General features: G+C 42.2%; 1 protein-coding gene across 1 annotated transcript in view; it reads right to left on the bottom strand.

Moving 5' to 3' along the window:
• Nucleotides 1-17,901, bottom strand: part of LOC139588878 (neuronal acetylcholine receptor subunit alpha-7-like) — a 61,632-nt gene that overhangs the window by 18,869 nt on the left and 24,862 nt on the right. Inside the window, exons 3-8 of the mRNA XM_071424629.1 lie at nucleotides 9,521-9,565; nucleotides 7,744-7,853; nucleotides 5,355-5,434; nucleotides 3,956-4,123; nucleotides 2,105-2,299; nucleotides 732-818 (exon numbers count right to left, since the gene is read on the bottom strand). Of these exons, the coding sequence (XP_071280730.1) occupies nucleotides 732-818; nucleotides 2,105-2,299; nucleotides 3,956-4,123; nucleotides 5,355-5,434; nucleotides 7,744-7,853; nucleotides 9,521-9,565 (685 nt within the window). The remainder of the gene's footprint in view (nucleotides 1-731; nucleotides 819-2,104; nucleotides 2,300-3,955; nucleotides 4,124-5,354; nucleotides 5,435-7,743; nucleotides 7,854-9,520; nucleotides 9,566-17,901) is intronic.

Genomic DNA, 17,901 nt, shown 5'->3' with positions numbered 1-17,901 from the left:
CTGTCTGAGTAAATGCTTTTTTTTTGTCCTAGTCATTGTATAACTTTTTTGAGGCTTTCATTATACAAAAGTGAGGTGCATCTTACATCAGCATCTAGATATATTGTTGACTATTTTGTTCATTTCTGCTGACTAGAACATGTACTTTAGTCATGGTTTGTACTCACAGGTCTTTTAGGTAGTGTTCATTTGTTACTTTGTAAAATAGGACAGGTTTATTTTGTCTACCCTGCAATAAGGCCCCATGAAACCAAGGTAAAGGAGCAGTCCTATAAAAAGAGAGGCTGTAACAATGTCTGTCTGGCCCACAATCCCAAGATGATGATCTGCCCCATAGTTTTCAGTACACATTAAAAATGCTTCAATGATATACTTGAATTATGACTGCTGTATCCTGAATTGCTCTTCAGATTGAGGGAAGAGGGAAGGCAGGAAGGATTTGTGCAATTGCAGGGAGGTGGTGTGATGCAGAAGAAGAAAAATTAATTTTCTGCAGTGTAGAGTCTATGTCCTCTCAATCCTTGCAGTTACCTGCTTATTTATTATTTCCAGTGCCTTTCTGTAACCTCATGTAGGTCCTTTTCATATATGCACATGGTGAAATCCAGGTTGACATTCCTGACATTGCTGAATGCAAAACTGTAGTAACAAAGAGTCAGTCCTCAAATTGGCTTTGAATAGCTCTTGAGAGGTATCACACACCATGTACAAAGCAGTGAAAATCAACTTACCTATTAGTGGGACAGAGTCAGAAGTTGCAGGCATGATCTCAGCCACGAGCAGCATGAATACAGTCAGGGAAAGAAGGACAGTGATACCTGGAGGGAGTGAACATATTTGGGAAGAATGAGGTAAATGAACTCTGCAGCTGCTCCTCTGATGTCTTTGCTGTTAAATATAGCATTGTCCTGATATACAGCTAAGGCAAACCCATGACTTCATGTCTGTCAATGAAGATTAGAACTTCTAAAAAGTGCGAGTGTTTTTAGATGCAACTCTATCTGCTCTCTTTTCACTTTTCTCTAATACACACAAACCCTTGCTTCTGTCAAAGTAATGGAGAAATCTTTTTTGCTGAGTGAAACGAAGCTTGCAAAACTGGTGAACTACAGTTTTCCATAACATTGCACAAAGCCCAAATGCTTGTTAAGGGCTTTGCACAGACAGCAGCCTAGGTTTTGCTATCACATATTATATAACATCCCTCAAAGACATGCAGTCTGTTTTAAAAGAAGCTCTTTATTCTATGTGGAAAGGCTGTTGCTAAACTTAACCATCCTGATACTGAGAAATCAAAAGGTCAATGCATGAACATTAGCTCCTATTTTTATGTCAACATTGTACTTCAGCTCAAATAACTCTTTTCCTTATCCCCATCCTTTATTTCATAGACAGCAATTGTACCCCTGATAGCCTGTGTTTTATTTCTTGTAAGGCAGGCTGCTCAGATACCTTTTTTTTAACCAAAAAAAGCCCCACTGAGGACAATTCATGTGATTTAGAAGTCTCTGTCCTGAGACAGAATCATGCACAATTAACTCTTAAGATCTCAGCTGGCCCAGTCTGGTGTATTTACAGCTCTTGCCTATCTCCTCTTGGAAGGAGACCCTTCCCAGTTTTATCAACACACACAACAGTAAATCTCATTTAGCCCTTCCCATGGCTGTGTTCACTGGGGACACATGACTAGGTGTTTTGGGAGCTAATTTTTAAGGTGAAAATCCAGTGCCCAGCTGCTGCTGTTCACAGCTCTTCCACTCTTTGCTTCCTAGTATGTTTCATCTGAAAAAGAGAGTCAAGAGTCAATGAGCTGTGAAATGCATTGAGATGTACTAAAGTACATAACAACAGGCATGACAGAATATTATCACTGCCGCCTGTGCCAGCAACAAGTTCAGCTTCCTCCCAGGCCACAAGATATTATATGTAGCACAGGATGTGTGAATGCCATACAGAAAGCTGTTATCCTTGCTCCTGTAACCAAAAAAGTACTTCTATTGCTCTTCTAGTGAAATCTTTCTTTGTCGAGCCACATACTGCATGAGGTATTTATTTTCCTATTTTATAGGACACTTATAAAACAAATGAATATTTTAGCACTTACCTAAAGAAATCTTCTCCCCAGAATCAGCTGGCAAAAGGAATACAAGCAGTGCTAAGCCAGATATGAGAACACAGGGAATGAGTAAGTTCAAGCCATAGTAGAGGGTGCGTCGACGCATGGTGATGGTATACGTCACATCTGGGTATGGTTCTTTGCAGCATTCATAGTACATCTCATTCCTCTTCCCTGGGACACCTACAGACAGGATGATCAGAGCAGTGGGGAGAGATGCAGGACTCCCAGTTACCTCCCTGGACTGGACTAAGAAGTGATGGTTTATGAGCCAATGTGTGTCACTCTGCTATTCTTGGTCCACCTTCTGTGTTTTCTAGGGTTTGCCTTCATGCCTTCTGAATTATTCAAACCTAGCTTAGCTAATGAAGCTCATCTGAGCCAGAACAAAACAGTCCTGAGCATCACAACCTCAACAATGTGCATTCTGCCTTCCTACATTCTGTGAGTGGTAACATACTGTTGATGTGATATTCACTAGCACATGCAGCAGATTTTCTGGGTGACAAGTGCCACTGCTTCTTACTATTCTGTGATCCTCTATACATTTTTGCTCTTTTTTTGTCAGGAAAAACAGACAGGCTTACTTTTCAAAAAGGATGCCAAGTAAAGCTCAAAGTCTGTTATATCTCTGAAGGTTAAGAGACCTAGCTGTCCAATACAGCTGTACTGCAGGGTTGCCCATGGTGATCCCGCTGCAGCAGATTGCCTGACATGCTCCATGATGGGGACTGCAAGAGCACTGGAAATGTCAGGAGAGATGGAAGACGTCAGCACCTTGTATCTTTCATGCCAAAATTGCTCACTTCTCTTTTGTTTCTGTGGACATGACAGATGATGTCACAATGTGTGCATTTTGGCAGAGGCTTAGGAAAGTTTTTTAAAGGATATAGCTATGGCTTGCCTGAGGTGATATTTAATGCTTTTGCTGTATGAGCTAAATAAGTCCCTGTTTTGTTCTCCCCAGTCAGGGTTGAAGGCAGATAAACCACAAACTCTTAATCAGATATGCAAAGTTATTGGACAAAAATACCCACTGTAAAGGAGGACTGGAAGGGAGGATTGCCCTAAAATAGCTGGACTTTAGGAGGACTTCACTATGGAGTCTTCTGGCTTCTCATAAAACTGAATATAATTTCTCAGATGCCCTGCATGGTAAAAATACTGCATGCAGTGGGGTAGGGCACTTATTTCCTTGTCTGTATATCCAGACCAGAAGATAAACATATTTTTCGTAACCTCTCCTTGCAGTTGTCTAAGTTCCATCAATTTCTGTAACATTGCTTGTGACTTACAGCTACATAAATGAGTTCAAAATAACTTACTAAACTAGTTTTGGACATAAATTCTTTTGAAAATACAGGTACCTTCCAAAACATAGAAGAGAGACATACTAATCTGGGCATTTTATGAACTGGGAGACATTTTGATGCTTTTCTGGGTGAGAAAGATCCTTTTATGTAAAAGTGTTGCTGGAATACTTTTTACACCAATCATTTTTGCTGATGTATTTGAGTAAATGTGACAGTAGTGTTCCATGCACCTACAAGAGACACATCCAAGTTTAGTACTGACAAACTGCTCAGATGTGTCAGGACTAGTAGCTTTCATTTATGTACTCAGTGGCAGGCAATTGCTTCAGAACACAGTGTTTTCAGACACAGTTCAATGAACATTGCTGAAAGGCTGTCTCTGATATGTGATTTTTTTCCTATTTCTTTGCTTCTTCTTAGATCTATATTTTTAATATCTGCATTCCATGTCAAATTGATTGATAATTTCTATATATTTGAGGTTTGCCTTTGAAAATATTGAAAATTTGTAGATTTGCCAATTTACCCACTAAATCCCATTCTCCATTTGAGATGTAGTTGGAAATATCAGCCTCGAGCATCTGCAGGTCAATCAACCAGCCACTGTGAGTCCAGGAGCCAAACTTCAAATCACACTTCTGCACGTCAAAGGGGAACCAGCGGACATCAATGTAACATGTGCTCTTCAAAATGCCTGTAGATAGAAATCAGTCATGATCAAGCATGTGCAGGGTGCATTTCATCTTACCTTTATCTGTCTCTGATTGTGAACCAGTTTCCTCTTCAAATATTCTGTGTGATACAGTCTTGGGGTAACCAAACAAGTACTGCAGGTGGAAGATGCTGCCATGAGTGGAATAACCTCCCTTCCTCCACCAGTGAAGATCTCTCTCACTGCATCCTTGAGGTAGGTTGCCTGGGACACTGTGGCCATCCAGGAGCAGCCCAGCCTGTTTCCCAGTGCCAGCTGGCCCTAGCAGATTGCAGGCAGTGTTGCTTGGTCTGACAGGAGCAAAGAGTACACCCCAGGGACTTATTGCGCTGTGACCAGCTCTTTGAAAGGAGTTCCTGGACAGGCCATGCCTCAGACCCACAGCCCTTAGAAAATACATTGTTCTCCTAAACCTTGCTTGGTGATGGCCTTTATCATCTGTGTGGTAACCAAGCCTTGATTTTAACTCTGGATGGGTCTAGTTCATGTTCTGGGATGCTTTAAGGGGTCTAATGGGTAGGGAACAACAGGGGAGCAGCCATCAGGGAATGATTGCTAATCCCTACTGGGCCTTGTCAACCTGCTTGGAGACAGTGTTATGCTATGACACAAAGTTTAGGAATTTTTTTGTCCACCACAGTGAGCAACTGTAGAATAGCCTCTCTGTTCACAGGTGAGTCCTGGATGCTGGAACACACAGGCAGGGAATCAGCAACACAAATTAAAAGAGACTGAGACTTGGGCCCCACTGGCTGAGACCAATCCCAGTTTGTCTTGTAACCTAGGTTTTAGCCTCAGCCTGGCAAGAAGGGTTTCAATGCTGAGCAAGTGCTGCTCTTGGGGTCACCTCTGCTCACACACCTCTCCACACAACAGAGACCTAGCTGGAGTGCACATGAAACATGATGACATAGTGCACACCACCTTACTTTGGATGACACCTTAGGGGCACCTCTGGATGTTTTGAGCAAACTGCTTGAGGAATATTTTACTGCTTCATAAAGTGTAAATGCCACTGATAAAGGACTTAAATTTTCATAGTGGGTCTGTCCCATTATTAGACTGTCTAATATGGGTGAGAAAGATCCCAAGGTTGCAAACATTAGGTTGCAAATTTCCACAGAGGGTGTTTAAACACCCTTGGTTTCATTCATGAAGGAAACCTGCTTGAAATTACTTGATTAAAAGTAAACAAATACTCTCTGTGCCCTACCTGGAGGAATATATTGGCAGGATCCAGAGTAGTTCACCAGCACATTTGTGTGAAATGTTGCATCAAATCTTTCATCTGCACTGTAACACAGTATAAACAAAACAGAACAAAATAAAGAAAAAGCAAGCTGATGTGCAAGTAAAGATGTAACTGTCAACATAAAAATAATCTTTTGTCTGAATTAAGTTCCTGGGTGAAGTGCCCCTTGATAAATATCTCAGTTCCTCGTAGTTACTGTCAGCCTGCACCTCGGCAGGCTGCTTGCATGCTGCAATGTCCTCAAAGAAGTGAGAGGCAGAGTGTTGCATGTCTCAGAAAAAAGGCAAAAGGAAAAGAAGCAAAAGTGCCACATTAGCTGTATCCAAAAACTGGACAGTTGGGACAATGAGTCTTTTCCAGGGCACTTGTCAAAATGAGCCAGCTCACCACATAAACCACCTTATCTGTTATCTTACCCAGATATCTGTAGTAACAGATACATAGTAACAGCAATGGTGGCCTGACATAACAACTCTGCAGTCTCCTCAGATGCAGAGAGGACAAGAGTTTGCTTCTAGCATTGGAAGAAACCACTGGAGAGAAGTTATTTTAGGAGCTTGAAGGAGGAGATTCATTGAAACTCCAACAGCAGGAGGGACCAAGAATAAAGAATTTCTTTACTATTCGAAAATTCTGAGATAATTAAAGGGGTAATGAGCCAGACAAGGACACGGTTCTTCAAAGAAGCAGGTCTGGGGGCTTGTTCCAGAGGGCCTTTTAGAAAGAGATTAGCCACAGAGGGATCCCCTAGCTTGTAGAGCCTTGCCTGTACTGGCTATGTGCAGATCTGTGTTGCATGACTACGCTATCCTGCATACCCCATCTTTCAACCGGATTTTAAAAATTCAGAGCCTCCATTACTCTTCTGATCTGCTTTTTATTCATGTCTTGAGTCTTCAGTCCCCAATACAAAACAAAAGGGATGACACTGAAAAACCTAAGTCCAGAACAAGTGATATTTATCAAAGACATAAAAGACAACAAAAAGGGGTTTTATAAGTACAAAGAGACAAGGAAAAGAGGAAAGGAAGGGAAAAAAACAACAGGGTGCAGCGAGCTGCAGTTTCCTGCACCCTGTGTGCCTCACTCTTTGCAACCCATTCTCACACAGTGGCAGGAGTCCATGGCAGAACAGGGGATGAACAGGTTAAGGAAATGTGGATAAGAGAGATTCTACTCAGCAGAGCTGATGAAATTTACTCTTGAGAACCGAAAGGACTGGCCGAAATACCCTCTGAAGCATTAAAAATTATCTGTGAGAGCTTGTGGAGAAGAGGGAAGGGCATGGTGAATTAGGGGAGATCAAAGAGAATTCTGACTTCTTTTAAAGGTGAAATTACAGGCATCAGCCTAACTTCAAAGAAAATGGGGTGAAACATATGGCACAGATTTGTGAAGGGCTAACTGCATCAAATCAATCTATTTTTCTTACTAAGAGCAGGCTGGTATCTATCTGAATTTCAGCATGTTCTTATAAACTACAGTAATATGGACCAAGCTGTACGCCTCCTTTTTAGAGACTGAAAAGGAATAAAGAGACAGTAAGAAGCAAAGCTGAGGTAAAGAAAAGCACTTAAACAATCTAGGTGTCTCCAGGCCTCCTTTGGATATCTTGTAGTGAGGATTTGGAACGGATATAGATCATGGTGAACTCTGGAAACTAACAAAATGAAATTTAATCTGGGTAATTAGAAAGTATTACCCTGAAAACTGTCAGAGAAAGACATAAGAGTGAAAATCTAGTAAGACAGCAGAGCTGAACAACAACATCTGGGGTTTGCAATAGATAAAAAAAAAATAAGTCCAGAATTAAGATATTATTAGAGAAACCCCAAATCCCCTTCTCCTGGAAAGCATTAAGGAAACAGCTGTCTAGAGAGCTTCCATTTCATTCAACACTGCAGCAATGCTGTCTAGAGAGCTAGATTCATCTCTGTAGAAGGAAAAAGAGATTAGCGAATGTTCAGAGTAGAAGAAGAATGATGGAGAGGTTTATAAAATATGTGATAATGGAAATGAGATGAAAATCCATTTGTTTACTTCAATCAGAAACACCATGACACATATAGGACAGTAGCTCTCCTGCAGATACGGTAATTTTGAAGAGACTGTAATAGTTTCCTCTCTGCGTTCACAGAGAAAAAGTTAAAGAAGACATCTGCGGAAGTACAGCAAGGAAGATCAGATGGGCTACTAGAAAAATCTGTTAGCTGATGCTTGCTTGTTTCTGTTACTATTTAAGGATAAGGCCAAATCCATAGAGGGCAAAAGGCCCATAGTATCAGTGAAGCATAGCTGATTTTCTGCACTTACTTCTAGTCTCCTACCAGCCATTTCACATCTTGCTTACCTGTTATACAGAAGAATGTCTGGTACCCAAATCTGGTCGGCGGGAAATCGCAAGTTCTGCACTCCTGGGTATTCGTATTGATCCCAAGACAAGTAAACATCAACCCAGGACTGTTGACAAACACATACATCAGGTTATATGAGCTTTTTAAAGTCTTCTAAGTTCTTTATAATATTATGGGAATAGAATAGATTTTGCCAATAACAATAGTCTCAGTATGATAATAGTTAATTCTCGGTTTTAATTATTAAGAAGGGCTGGCATATATAGAGGAAATAACAGTGCGACTACTGAAGACAGTGCTTAGCTCTTCATCTTGTGGCCAGGCATGCCAAACCTTTGCTGGATGGCTGGCAGATCCACTGGCAGTAGTCACCTCCATGAGGTCTGCTGGTTCTGAAGTAAAGTGGTTTTTGAGATGGTTAGTGGTAGGTGGACCATGGTCTGAGTCTCCTCATTGGGTGGAAATAATTTAATCTGTTACAAAGGTTGGGTGGCTCTTTTACTAACCACCTTGCTATGAGAGGTAGGCAAGTGAACTTTACGTGCCAAGGGACTGCTTCTGATCCCATCTCCTCCACCTCAACACAGTTAATTCGAGAAAGGTGCAGGGACAGCTTTTGGGAGGAACCTTCTGACGTACAATGAAGCTCAGGGGAGGCTTGCAAGGGAAACCTTAATCAGTGAAATATCTCTGTGGAACATCTGAACCTGTGGAACATCTCTGCAAAGGACAGGACACCTACAGGCTCTGACCTAATAATCCTGTAGTCATATAGGTTTGTCTTGGTTAGTTTTTGCAATATAAAAATGCTCATTTCTGCTGCAAATCCCAGCAGGCAGCTGAGGAAGAAACAGCCTGCTCAGCTGAACATATTAATATGAGATAGTGTTTGGCTGTGAAAATCAAAGTGGAATTAGTTTAATCATTCAAGTCTCCCATTGGTTTAAGAACTTTAAGAACTGCTTCCTTCCCGACCACAAGCCCTTAAGGAGATCTGTTTATGCAGCATAAGAAAACACTGTATCCCTCACCATAGGCAGCCAGGCAGACCTGATGGGAAATTCCGTCCTGTAAAGGAGGTCCCTTTCCTTAGTGAAGGTCAGTTTTGCTTATTCTGTGTGAGCATGCAGGTGAATCCTCAGCTGGAGCAGGTTGCAGAGGAGGGAGGAGGAATGTTTATGTAAGAGGTTTGTAAAGCATGAGGGAAAGCAATATCCCAGAGAGCTGCCTGCGTGCTGCCAGCAGCAAAGCAGCACTGCGCCCTCTGTGGTCCCTGGACTACCCACCACCCCCTCTGAGTAGTCTGCATGTGACCACTTCTGTTCAAGGACAGATGCCCTGGCTCCCAGTCTCAGGCAGAGGTGGAAATTTCCAAGAAGTGGTAAGTGCAGGTGCCTGTTTTACTGGGTGTTTGGCTTGCTCATAAGTCTCCATCACTGGTTATGGAGAGGGCCTTGAGGCCCTTGAAGATACTCTTCTCAGCTATGATGGGACTCTAACTCTGGACTCTTTGTTACTAGATCACTACATCCACTGGCAAAACAATGCAGTTGGTTTCCATGCTCAAAAGGTCAACAGGTCTGTCCAAAGGATTAGTGTAGTCTCCAGAATTTAATTTTCAATTCTAAAAGGAGTACTAGGGAAATTTTAAAGGACTCAAAATGCCTGTATTGAATTATACATAATCTATAAGATAGCAGTCTTGCTTTTCCACTAAGAAATCACATTCAGTTGTTTTCAATTAAAGTTTCTTTACTAACAGAGTTTACTCACCATCTGCAGCCAAGCATTGGTGATCAACACCTGATTCTTCTCATCCTTTGAACAAAAGAGAGAAGGAAAGACAAGAAAAAAAAGGGATGAAACAGTTTGATAAGAGATGGATGAGTTTCTGTGTCTTTTAGAGAATCCACACTTTTGGAATACATAAACCAAACTCCATGGAGTAGATTGTGAGCTCACTGGAACACCACTATTTGGCCCAGACAATAGTGGCTCTTTTTCTTATCCTTTACACCTACAGACTCCCTGTATTTATCATAACTAATCAACAAGAGAAAGGAAAGTAATAGATGATTTCTCTTCTTTTCCTGGGGATGAACTCCCTACCAAGTTTTACCTTCTAGCTACCTACTCAAAACAAGATGTTTTTCAGAACCACACTACATGGCATAGCTGGAGAGATTTTATGTTGTGTTTGCTGCCACTGCAAAGTAATGGTGAAATAATGCCAGAAGTGTTCTTTTCAAGTGTCATTGCTATGTAAGTTAGCTCTGGCTAAAGGAAAGAAAGGGCTGGCCTTAGGCAGAAGCTATCACTTGGCTAAAAGGACACAAATGCTGCATGAGAGGGAGCTCACACAACACCTTCACAGAGCAGGAGTCTGCAGGTTCATTCCTGCATGCAGAGGCCACGTGGAAGAATCTCTTATAACAGAAACAAAGATGTTCTCACCACCCAGTTGGTGCCCAAGTTCTGTGGAGAGTCACAAGGTGCCCGGCTTTCTTCACTTACTCGGCAGGTCCAGGACCCTGCACCGTGGGGATGGAGAAGCAGGGCTGCAGAGTCACTATGATGCAGATACACAGGTTCCCAAACACCACAGCAGCCATGCCCTGCACTTCCCAGGAGCTGAGGCTGTGCTGCTCAGGGGGCCTGGCTCACTGTATGCCCAGCTGTCCCTGTGTGTGTCCATGCCCTAGGAAGCTTATGTGGTTGTCTGCAGTGTCTCAGGTGGGAGACATTGCAATTGCAAGCTGCTTGGCAGGCATTTAAACCATACAGAGAGCTCCCTGGACATGCATGCCCTCTCTGGTCATGTCCTTATTGCAGTACTTACTCTCTAACAAGGTAGAAAAACCTAAACTGCCTTATTCACTTTGGAAAAATACCAGTCTGCCCACCTCAAGCTACATTCATTCTGCCTTTCTTCCCTCCTCCCCTCCTGAGACACCCTCACAGTACATATGCAAAGAAACTTTCCCAGAAATGTTATGGAAGGGCTGCTCAAAATCAAACTGCAACATCTCACTGCAACCCTAGGTGTGTCTGGTCATCTGTGTGTCCTCTGGAGTTAGCTCTTCTGTGTCCCATGCAGGAACTGCAGATTCCTAGACTAAGGCATGAAGGAGAACTGCCCTGAGAAGTCTCCTAATTACCGATTCCCCAGCACAGCAGGCACTGGACCAGTGGTACTGCTGAATTCTTAGTATGAACCTTGTCTGTAGCATCATCTCCTCTTTTTACATCTGGGTTGTTGGAGCTCCAGAAATACAACAACCTAGAAAGGGAGACATCATTGACTATTACAGAAGCACTCCAGCAAGGAGTCCAGCTGTAACATCAACTTCTGGAGGATTCCTGATTTGGCACTCTGGCCAGAGTTAGGCTCTGCAGCCAGGCTTCTTTTTACCAGGAAAGGTAAATTTCAGACAGGAAACAGGTCTTTGCCATAACGATCCACATAAAACTGTCTATCACAGTATCTCTTCTTGAGTCCCCTTGAGACCTGACTACACTTCTTCTGCTGCAGTGAGATGCCACACAAAAATCAGATGTGATTTTATATTGTTACGCTGATCACACATTTCCCTTTCTCCTCTTTGCTGTTCCAGCAAATGTACTCCTCTCTATATGCAAACTACAACCCACCTCCAGAGGCCTGGTCCTTCTGCACCCCCTTTTGTTCCCTTGGTTGCTGTGATTGAAGCAATTGTAAGAAAATCTGCAGAAAAATAAGAGAAGGACTGGGCTTGTTGAGACAAGTTTTTTAGATGCTGGAGGATTCAAACACCATCTTGAAAAATAAAATTCTAAAGTAAAGAATAACCTCAGAGCTGGTAATTGATAGAGTCATCAGAGCTATCTGTGTCCACTGACCTGGGAAATGAAAGCAACCCAGAAACACAAAGGTTGTGTCTCAGGGATCCTCAGAGGCTAACCACCAGCCCATCTGATTCATGCATTCCTGGCCACCAGTGACTCCTGAGGTGTCCTATAGGGCTGGCAAGCATGATGGTCATCTGAATTGCACATCAAGTACTAACAATAATTTGTGCTCTTAGCCAAAGATTGCTTTATACTTGTACGCTGCACATGTCCTCCTAACAAAGACTTTCTGTGTACTGTTAAAAGAGCTTGAACAACATGATTAAGAATCTGGTCAGCAACAATCAGCCAATGCCATTGCTGTACAAAACTAAGTATTTTCCCCATCTACACTGAAACCTACAGGGAAGGGGAAGAAGGGACATTCCCCATTTTGTCATCTATCTGTGTAAACCTCACAGGAATGCATTAAAGTCCAACGTACATCTGTGAGGCTGGGGGTTTCCATCATGTGCAGATGCCTTCCATCAGGAGCCTTTCATAAGTGGCTCTGATTTACAAGGAAACTAATTTTTTTCTGGGAGTAAGTTTATACTCGACAGCTTGCAAAGGAAGATATCTCGGGCTGACTTCTGTATTTCAGAAAAACAGATTGTTGTCCTTACCTGTTTATCTGTGGGTCAAATACTAATGACCTGGCTAATCAGCTTTGACTCCAAACAGTTCTTGTCAGGTATTCCACGTAGCATTAAATTTACTGTCTTGGGTCTCCTTTGCCTGCTTTTTCACAGGGCTACTGTGCTTAGATATGTTTTGTAGTCAACAGAAAACTTACAGTTTTGAGTTCTCAAATGCATATCTAGAGAGCAATGATGGTCTTCCCTGTCTGGTGTTTAGATAGCAGTAAAACCACAAGGTCTAACAAGGGCTTTGGGCTGCTTATGTTTCTCTTAGTTTGGGTGAAACAAAAAAGTCACTTCAGGATGTTTTCTTGGCCATTCAGAGACTATTCCCATCCTTGCCTTCAGGCTGCTGAGCTTTTAAATGGCATCTGACATTTTGGCAAAACAGAGAAAATGCTTACATATGCTGGTCAACATGACATGACCAGCATGATATGCTGGTCAACAGATGCAGCCTGATGGGTCCTTCTCGTTGCATGACAGAATAGAACATTTTTCAAACAAGGATCTGAGTTTTCCAGAAGTGCCTGGTTTACAGAAGCAGCAAAGCTGACTTCACACTGGGCAGGCATTTGTCTGGGTGTAGCTCTCCTGCTAAGTCCTTTCTGGAAGAGTACCCTGAGGAACCAAGGAAAAAGTGCCTTCTGGGGCTGCCAAGGAGAGGAGGGCCATGGGAACCTTGAGTCTGAGTTCACCCTCTGTTACAGGAAGCATTTTAGAGCTGAAGTGTCTATGGAGCTTTCCATCTTTGTGGTAGCTTTGCATTCTGTAAGCAAATACTTTGGCCTTTGCAGTAGGCTGATTGTCTTGCCTTTCCAGAGCTGCAGAAGAATTACAGCTCCTGCCATCTTCATCATGATCTGTGTGCTGTATGCACCCCTAAAATACCTTAGCACAGAAGGAACTGTATCTTTCTGTTACACAGACACGCACAAACAAATAAGTGGACAAAGTCTGTCTCAGGAGATCACTGGTCACTTAGCTTTGCAGAAATTAAAAGGTAATTATTGAGCTTGGGAAGTGCTGGAGGAAGTTCCCTCACTCTGTGTCACTGGTTTATGCAGAGGGGTTTAAAGGTTAGTTGAGAGGATGCCTTTCCTCCCAGGAGAAAACTTGAATAATCTCTCAGACTGCTTTTTCTGCTCAAGATTCCCGCCTTGACACTGTCAGCCTTGGGAATGACGTTCCCTCTGCATTGGGCCAGCTCTCAGCTCCCATCTTTTTTTGCAGCAAAGCATTGAAAGCAGTCCTGCAAAGATTCTGGGTGAGGCTGAAAGTGATCAGCTCTCAGAGGTGCTGTTCCATCATTCCTCTGGCAGTTCTCCTGGTCCGCAAATGTTCGGCTCAGACAAATAATTTTGCTTCTAGTATTTAAAAATGCCAGAAAAGCTGTGGTCACAAGTGAGTGCAACACTTGTTCTCTAAATCCTTCCTGTATTTATCTGGGTCATTTTCTCCCCTTTCTATCTCTAGCCTTACTCCAGTTAATCCTCTGCCTTGGATATCTGCTTATTCCTACAGCCACCTTTGACCCATGTAAAGTGACAGTTTGGTTTGTTCTGGTGCACATGCTGTGACATGTGAATGTTTTAGTTTGGTTTTCTTTTCACTGCCCTAAATTCAAAGCTTACAATGTATGTACATCTGCCTACATTGTGCACCACTGCCTGTCAACAGATGCTCCTTTGCCAGGTCAACACCTAAATAAAATATAACTGCCCTTAGCCACATAACTACTTGGGTCACATCACCTGGACAAAAAAACTCAAAGCCCTTCCTGGTTCAGTAGTCACATCATATGATTACATGTCATCTATGCAGCAAGGCATTTGTTACCACGTGATCAGCAGGAGTCATTAATTCTTGCCCTCTCACAGAGCCACAGAGGTGGGAGTTGAATCAGCCACTGAATTATTTCAAGACAATGATCAGAAAAGTCCCTAATTGAACAGGTAACTCTCAATGGTCATGTGTGACTACTTAGGTACTACTTCAGGTAATTAAAATTTTTTTCCCACTGTTTTTATACCTGAATATCTGAAGATGAGAAGTGAAACAGTCAAGTGACATGAAAACATTGACATGGAGACGTGTAAAGTTTTGTTAGCAGAGACACTGATCTTTGAGTGGGATCCTATTAAAAATATCCAAAGGAATTGATCAAGCTTTCAAATGCTTGTATGCTCAATCTACAACTGTACAGGCACTCCTTTCCATTGCTGAACCACCAATCTACCCACAATTTTCAGCTGATTATCTAAAACTCAAATGCATTGAATGGTTGAAGGCTCACAGTGCCAGTAATTTTGAGGAGTGCCTAGGTTGCCCTGGCAACATTCAAGTAAGTATTGCTGGACAGCCTTTTTATTTCAGGCCTCTCATTAAGAAGCTGAAATAAACCTTGTCATGGCAACATCCACTAGGTAGGGATAACTTAAGTTTAAGTACTTAATCTCTTTAAAAAAAAAAAAAAAGCACCCTCAGGAGGAAGATGGAAATCAGACAGGAGGGTCCAGAGTTAAGGTGAAGGACTAGGGAGAAATACAAAAATACAAAGAAATAGCAAAAGAACAAACAGCTGCTGAGTATTTTGTTGTCCATCAAGATGAAGATACATCTGGGCAACTGCTCATAGCTGGATATCTTTGTTGCTCAGGATTTCCTCCTATGAATGGCTGAAAGTGATGTCAAATAAGTGTTTTTTCATCTTGAATCACACTCCCATCTGATGCCACTGGCTTCTCCTTGAAGTCATGCCTTTATTGGTTCCCTCCTGTCTTGTAGAGGAATGTGTTCTTTCACTGTAAACAAGAAGTGCAATCTGCCTTTGTTCTGTCCACTGTGTAGCAGCTACTACAAAGGCAGTGTAGTACGCTGTGTAGGCTGTGTGGTCCCACTATCTTTAACCACCCGCATTCTTCTCCCCCCAGTTTGGGGGACTACCATTGCATCTCTATCTGCTGCTTTCAGCAGAATCTATTCACTTGCTTTTGAGACAGGAACTTTACATATTGGAGGTTTTGGCCCCTGTCAGATTATACTCCTCCCCTTACAAGCCCCTGAGCCAGGAGCAATCACTTGTGGTGACAGTGGAGAGTTTAAGAGAACCCTGTACTTGGAGAAGCACAGCATTGAAAGAGGGACTGTGCCAGAGAAGCCTGCAAACACATGGATGCCAGCCATATTCCTTAGGCTGTGTAATGGATGGTTATCAAAAGTCCTCAAGAGGTTTTCCTTGTGAAAGCCTTGACTCCCTGTATGTCAGAGACCAACCAGACATGGATGTGAAATGCAAAGGCCTGGATACAAAAGCCACTGCAGCAAGTACTAAACCCACACATTCCCCAAAGCTGAGAGTAGAAGTAAGAAATAAGGGAAGAAATGCCAGCTTCTGTTGCCAGTCAGGGCATCAGAGTAGGCTGCCCTCTCATTCACTGGCACAACTGGTGAGAGTCTCCCAAGCCTACTTGATTTGTGTCCTACTTTCCTTACCCCTCAGCATCTTCAAACATTCCAATTTCCATTGTGGTGAAAAAAGGCAGTCTTGTTCTTGCTCTGCACATGCGAAATGACTTCCAACCACTGCCTGGGGCTGTGGGTACTTGACTTAGGAACTAATTTACCCTGAAGATCAGGGAACTGATTTCTTTCACTCCTGTGAATTGTGACACAATGTAGCCTCACTGGGCTTGAGACTGTTTGACTTCAAGTTCCTCCACAAAGACCTGCAAATTGCAGGACTCCCTGCTCCAGAGCTCTCTGACATCCTGGGAAAAGTGAAGCCACCAGCTTTGTCCCTCTATTTCAAAGATAATTCTCATGGAAGCCCTGGAAGCTGGGTCAGAGGGCCTCACATGGCCTTCCAGCACAGTGCTGCTTTCTAACTGCTTGGATAAACTGACATACCTGCTTAGTTCCTGGGGGAAAGGGTGTTATGTCACCATACAAAAGCTGTCAGTCCACCATTAAAATCCCAAAATACCCACACATAGCATGTAGGTGGTTTTTATATTCTCCAGGGTGAATACCTCCTCCTGAAATAGCCTCCATGTATTTTGTGCACAGTTGGCAGGTGCTTCAAACAAACAGGATTAGACACAATCTTTATTCTAGGATATTAATTATTAATTACCCTTTTCAGCATTTGAAATCACAAGGAAAACAGCAGAAGAATTGGTGAGAAAGCCAACCCTGAGTACTTATCCGAGACTCACATTCAATCTAATGCAAGGTTCCCTGTGTTTTTTCTTTCTATATTTCCATGCTGGTGTGACAGCACAGCAAAAAATAAGGGAATATAGGTATGTTCCAAAACTCAAGTGAGCTCTTAAGGCCTGTGATTAGGGATAGAAAGTGGGAGGAAAGATTTTTACTCATGAACTGAACTCATTGTCTCTCAGGAGTTACCCTCAGAGAACTCAGAGAAACTAAGAAATACTAGGTTCAAGGCCACCCCAACAGCTCTGGCTTAACTGTTTTACTGCAAATCTTTGATGCCTCAGATTAGTTACCCAAAATTAAGGAATATACATGAGCTCAAGATCTAAATTCCTACATCTACAAACAACAGAGTACAGTCTTTTCACCAGTCAGACAGAAAATTGCTTAATTATCATTAAATGCCCAAGCTGGATGACCACAACCAAAAATCTCAGAAGCAAATCAGCCTTTCTTTTGTTAGAGCCACTGCCACGATGTACAGCTTGGGGAACCATGCTGAGAGAAAACAAACCATGGCATTTCTTCTCACTAAGTGAGCTACCTCCACTCTGAGCTGAGCAAGGCAGAAGTCATACAAAATAAAAAGATGCCAGTAAAGTTCAGGTAATTAAAATTCCATCATAATGTTTCATGCAGGCATGTGCAGGTAGTAATAGTCAGGAAGCCATACTACCCATGGTGCTTAATTTCATTGTGCTAGTAAATTCAGATGTTGTATGTTTAACTGGTTTAGTGAGACTGGCATTTTGATAATGTCTGGCACATAGGGGACAGCCAAAATAATAATTCATTGCTCAATTAGCCTTGAATTTTCCAATTTTCAATATCCTCCCATGCTAATGGAGAGGAATTTTATTTTTTCTTCCTGGAGTTGAAAATTGGTCACACTAAGTGAGTTCTATGACCAAGAGAGAGATTTTGGGATTTAACTCCAATGAATCTGTTGGTCTAGAATCCTTTCTGTAATTTTTCTGTCTGGAATTTTAATGCTCTTGGTCACAAATAGATTTTCAGCTTTTATGATGGTGTCCAGTCTGTTTTTCTTCTCAGTTGCACCATTTTGCATCAGCCTTGCTGTTCTGGTCTCATTGAATTGTCTCCTGCAAGATAAGAGTGACAAAAACTTTCCAGAAATATATGTGGTTTGGTAGAGTAGGTCTTTCAAGGAGATACAGAGTAAACATTGCTCACAAAATCTACGCAGGAAGCCCAAAATAAATACAAAGGCATTATTAGGAAAGAAAAAAAAGATACTTTAATCTAGAAGGGCTGAAAGAGTCAGTTGAACGGTCAAGCTTACATAGTTGAAGATATCTATCTGTAAAAGATTTGTATGGGATGTACTACAGGGATTATAGTTTAATCTAGTAAATACTGATACTATATTGGGAATAACAAATGAATAGGTGCTTATGTGAACTG

This window comes from Agelaius tricolor, unplaced genomic scaffold, assembly GCF_023055355.1.
Source record: "Agelaius tricolor isolate 1412-34295 unplaced genomic scaffold, bAgeTri1.0.p SCAF_4, whole genome shotgun sequence".
Taxonomy (NCBI): domain Eukaryota; kingdom Metazoa; phylum Chordata; class Aves; order Passeriformes; family Icteridae; genus Agelaius; species Agelaius tricolor.
This window is presented reverse-complemented; position numbering and strand designations above follow the sequence as displayed.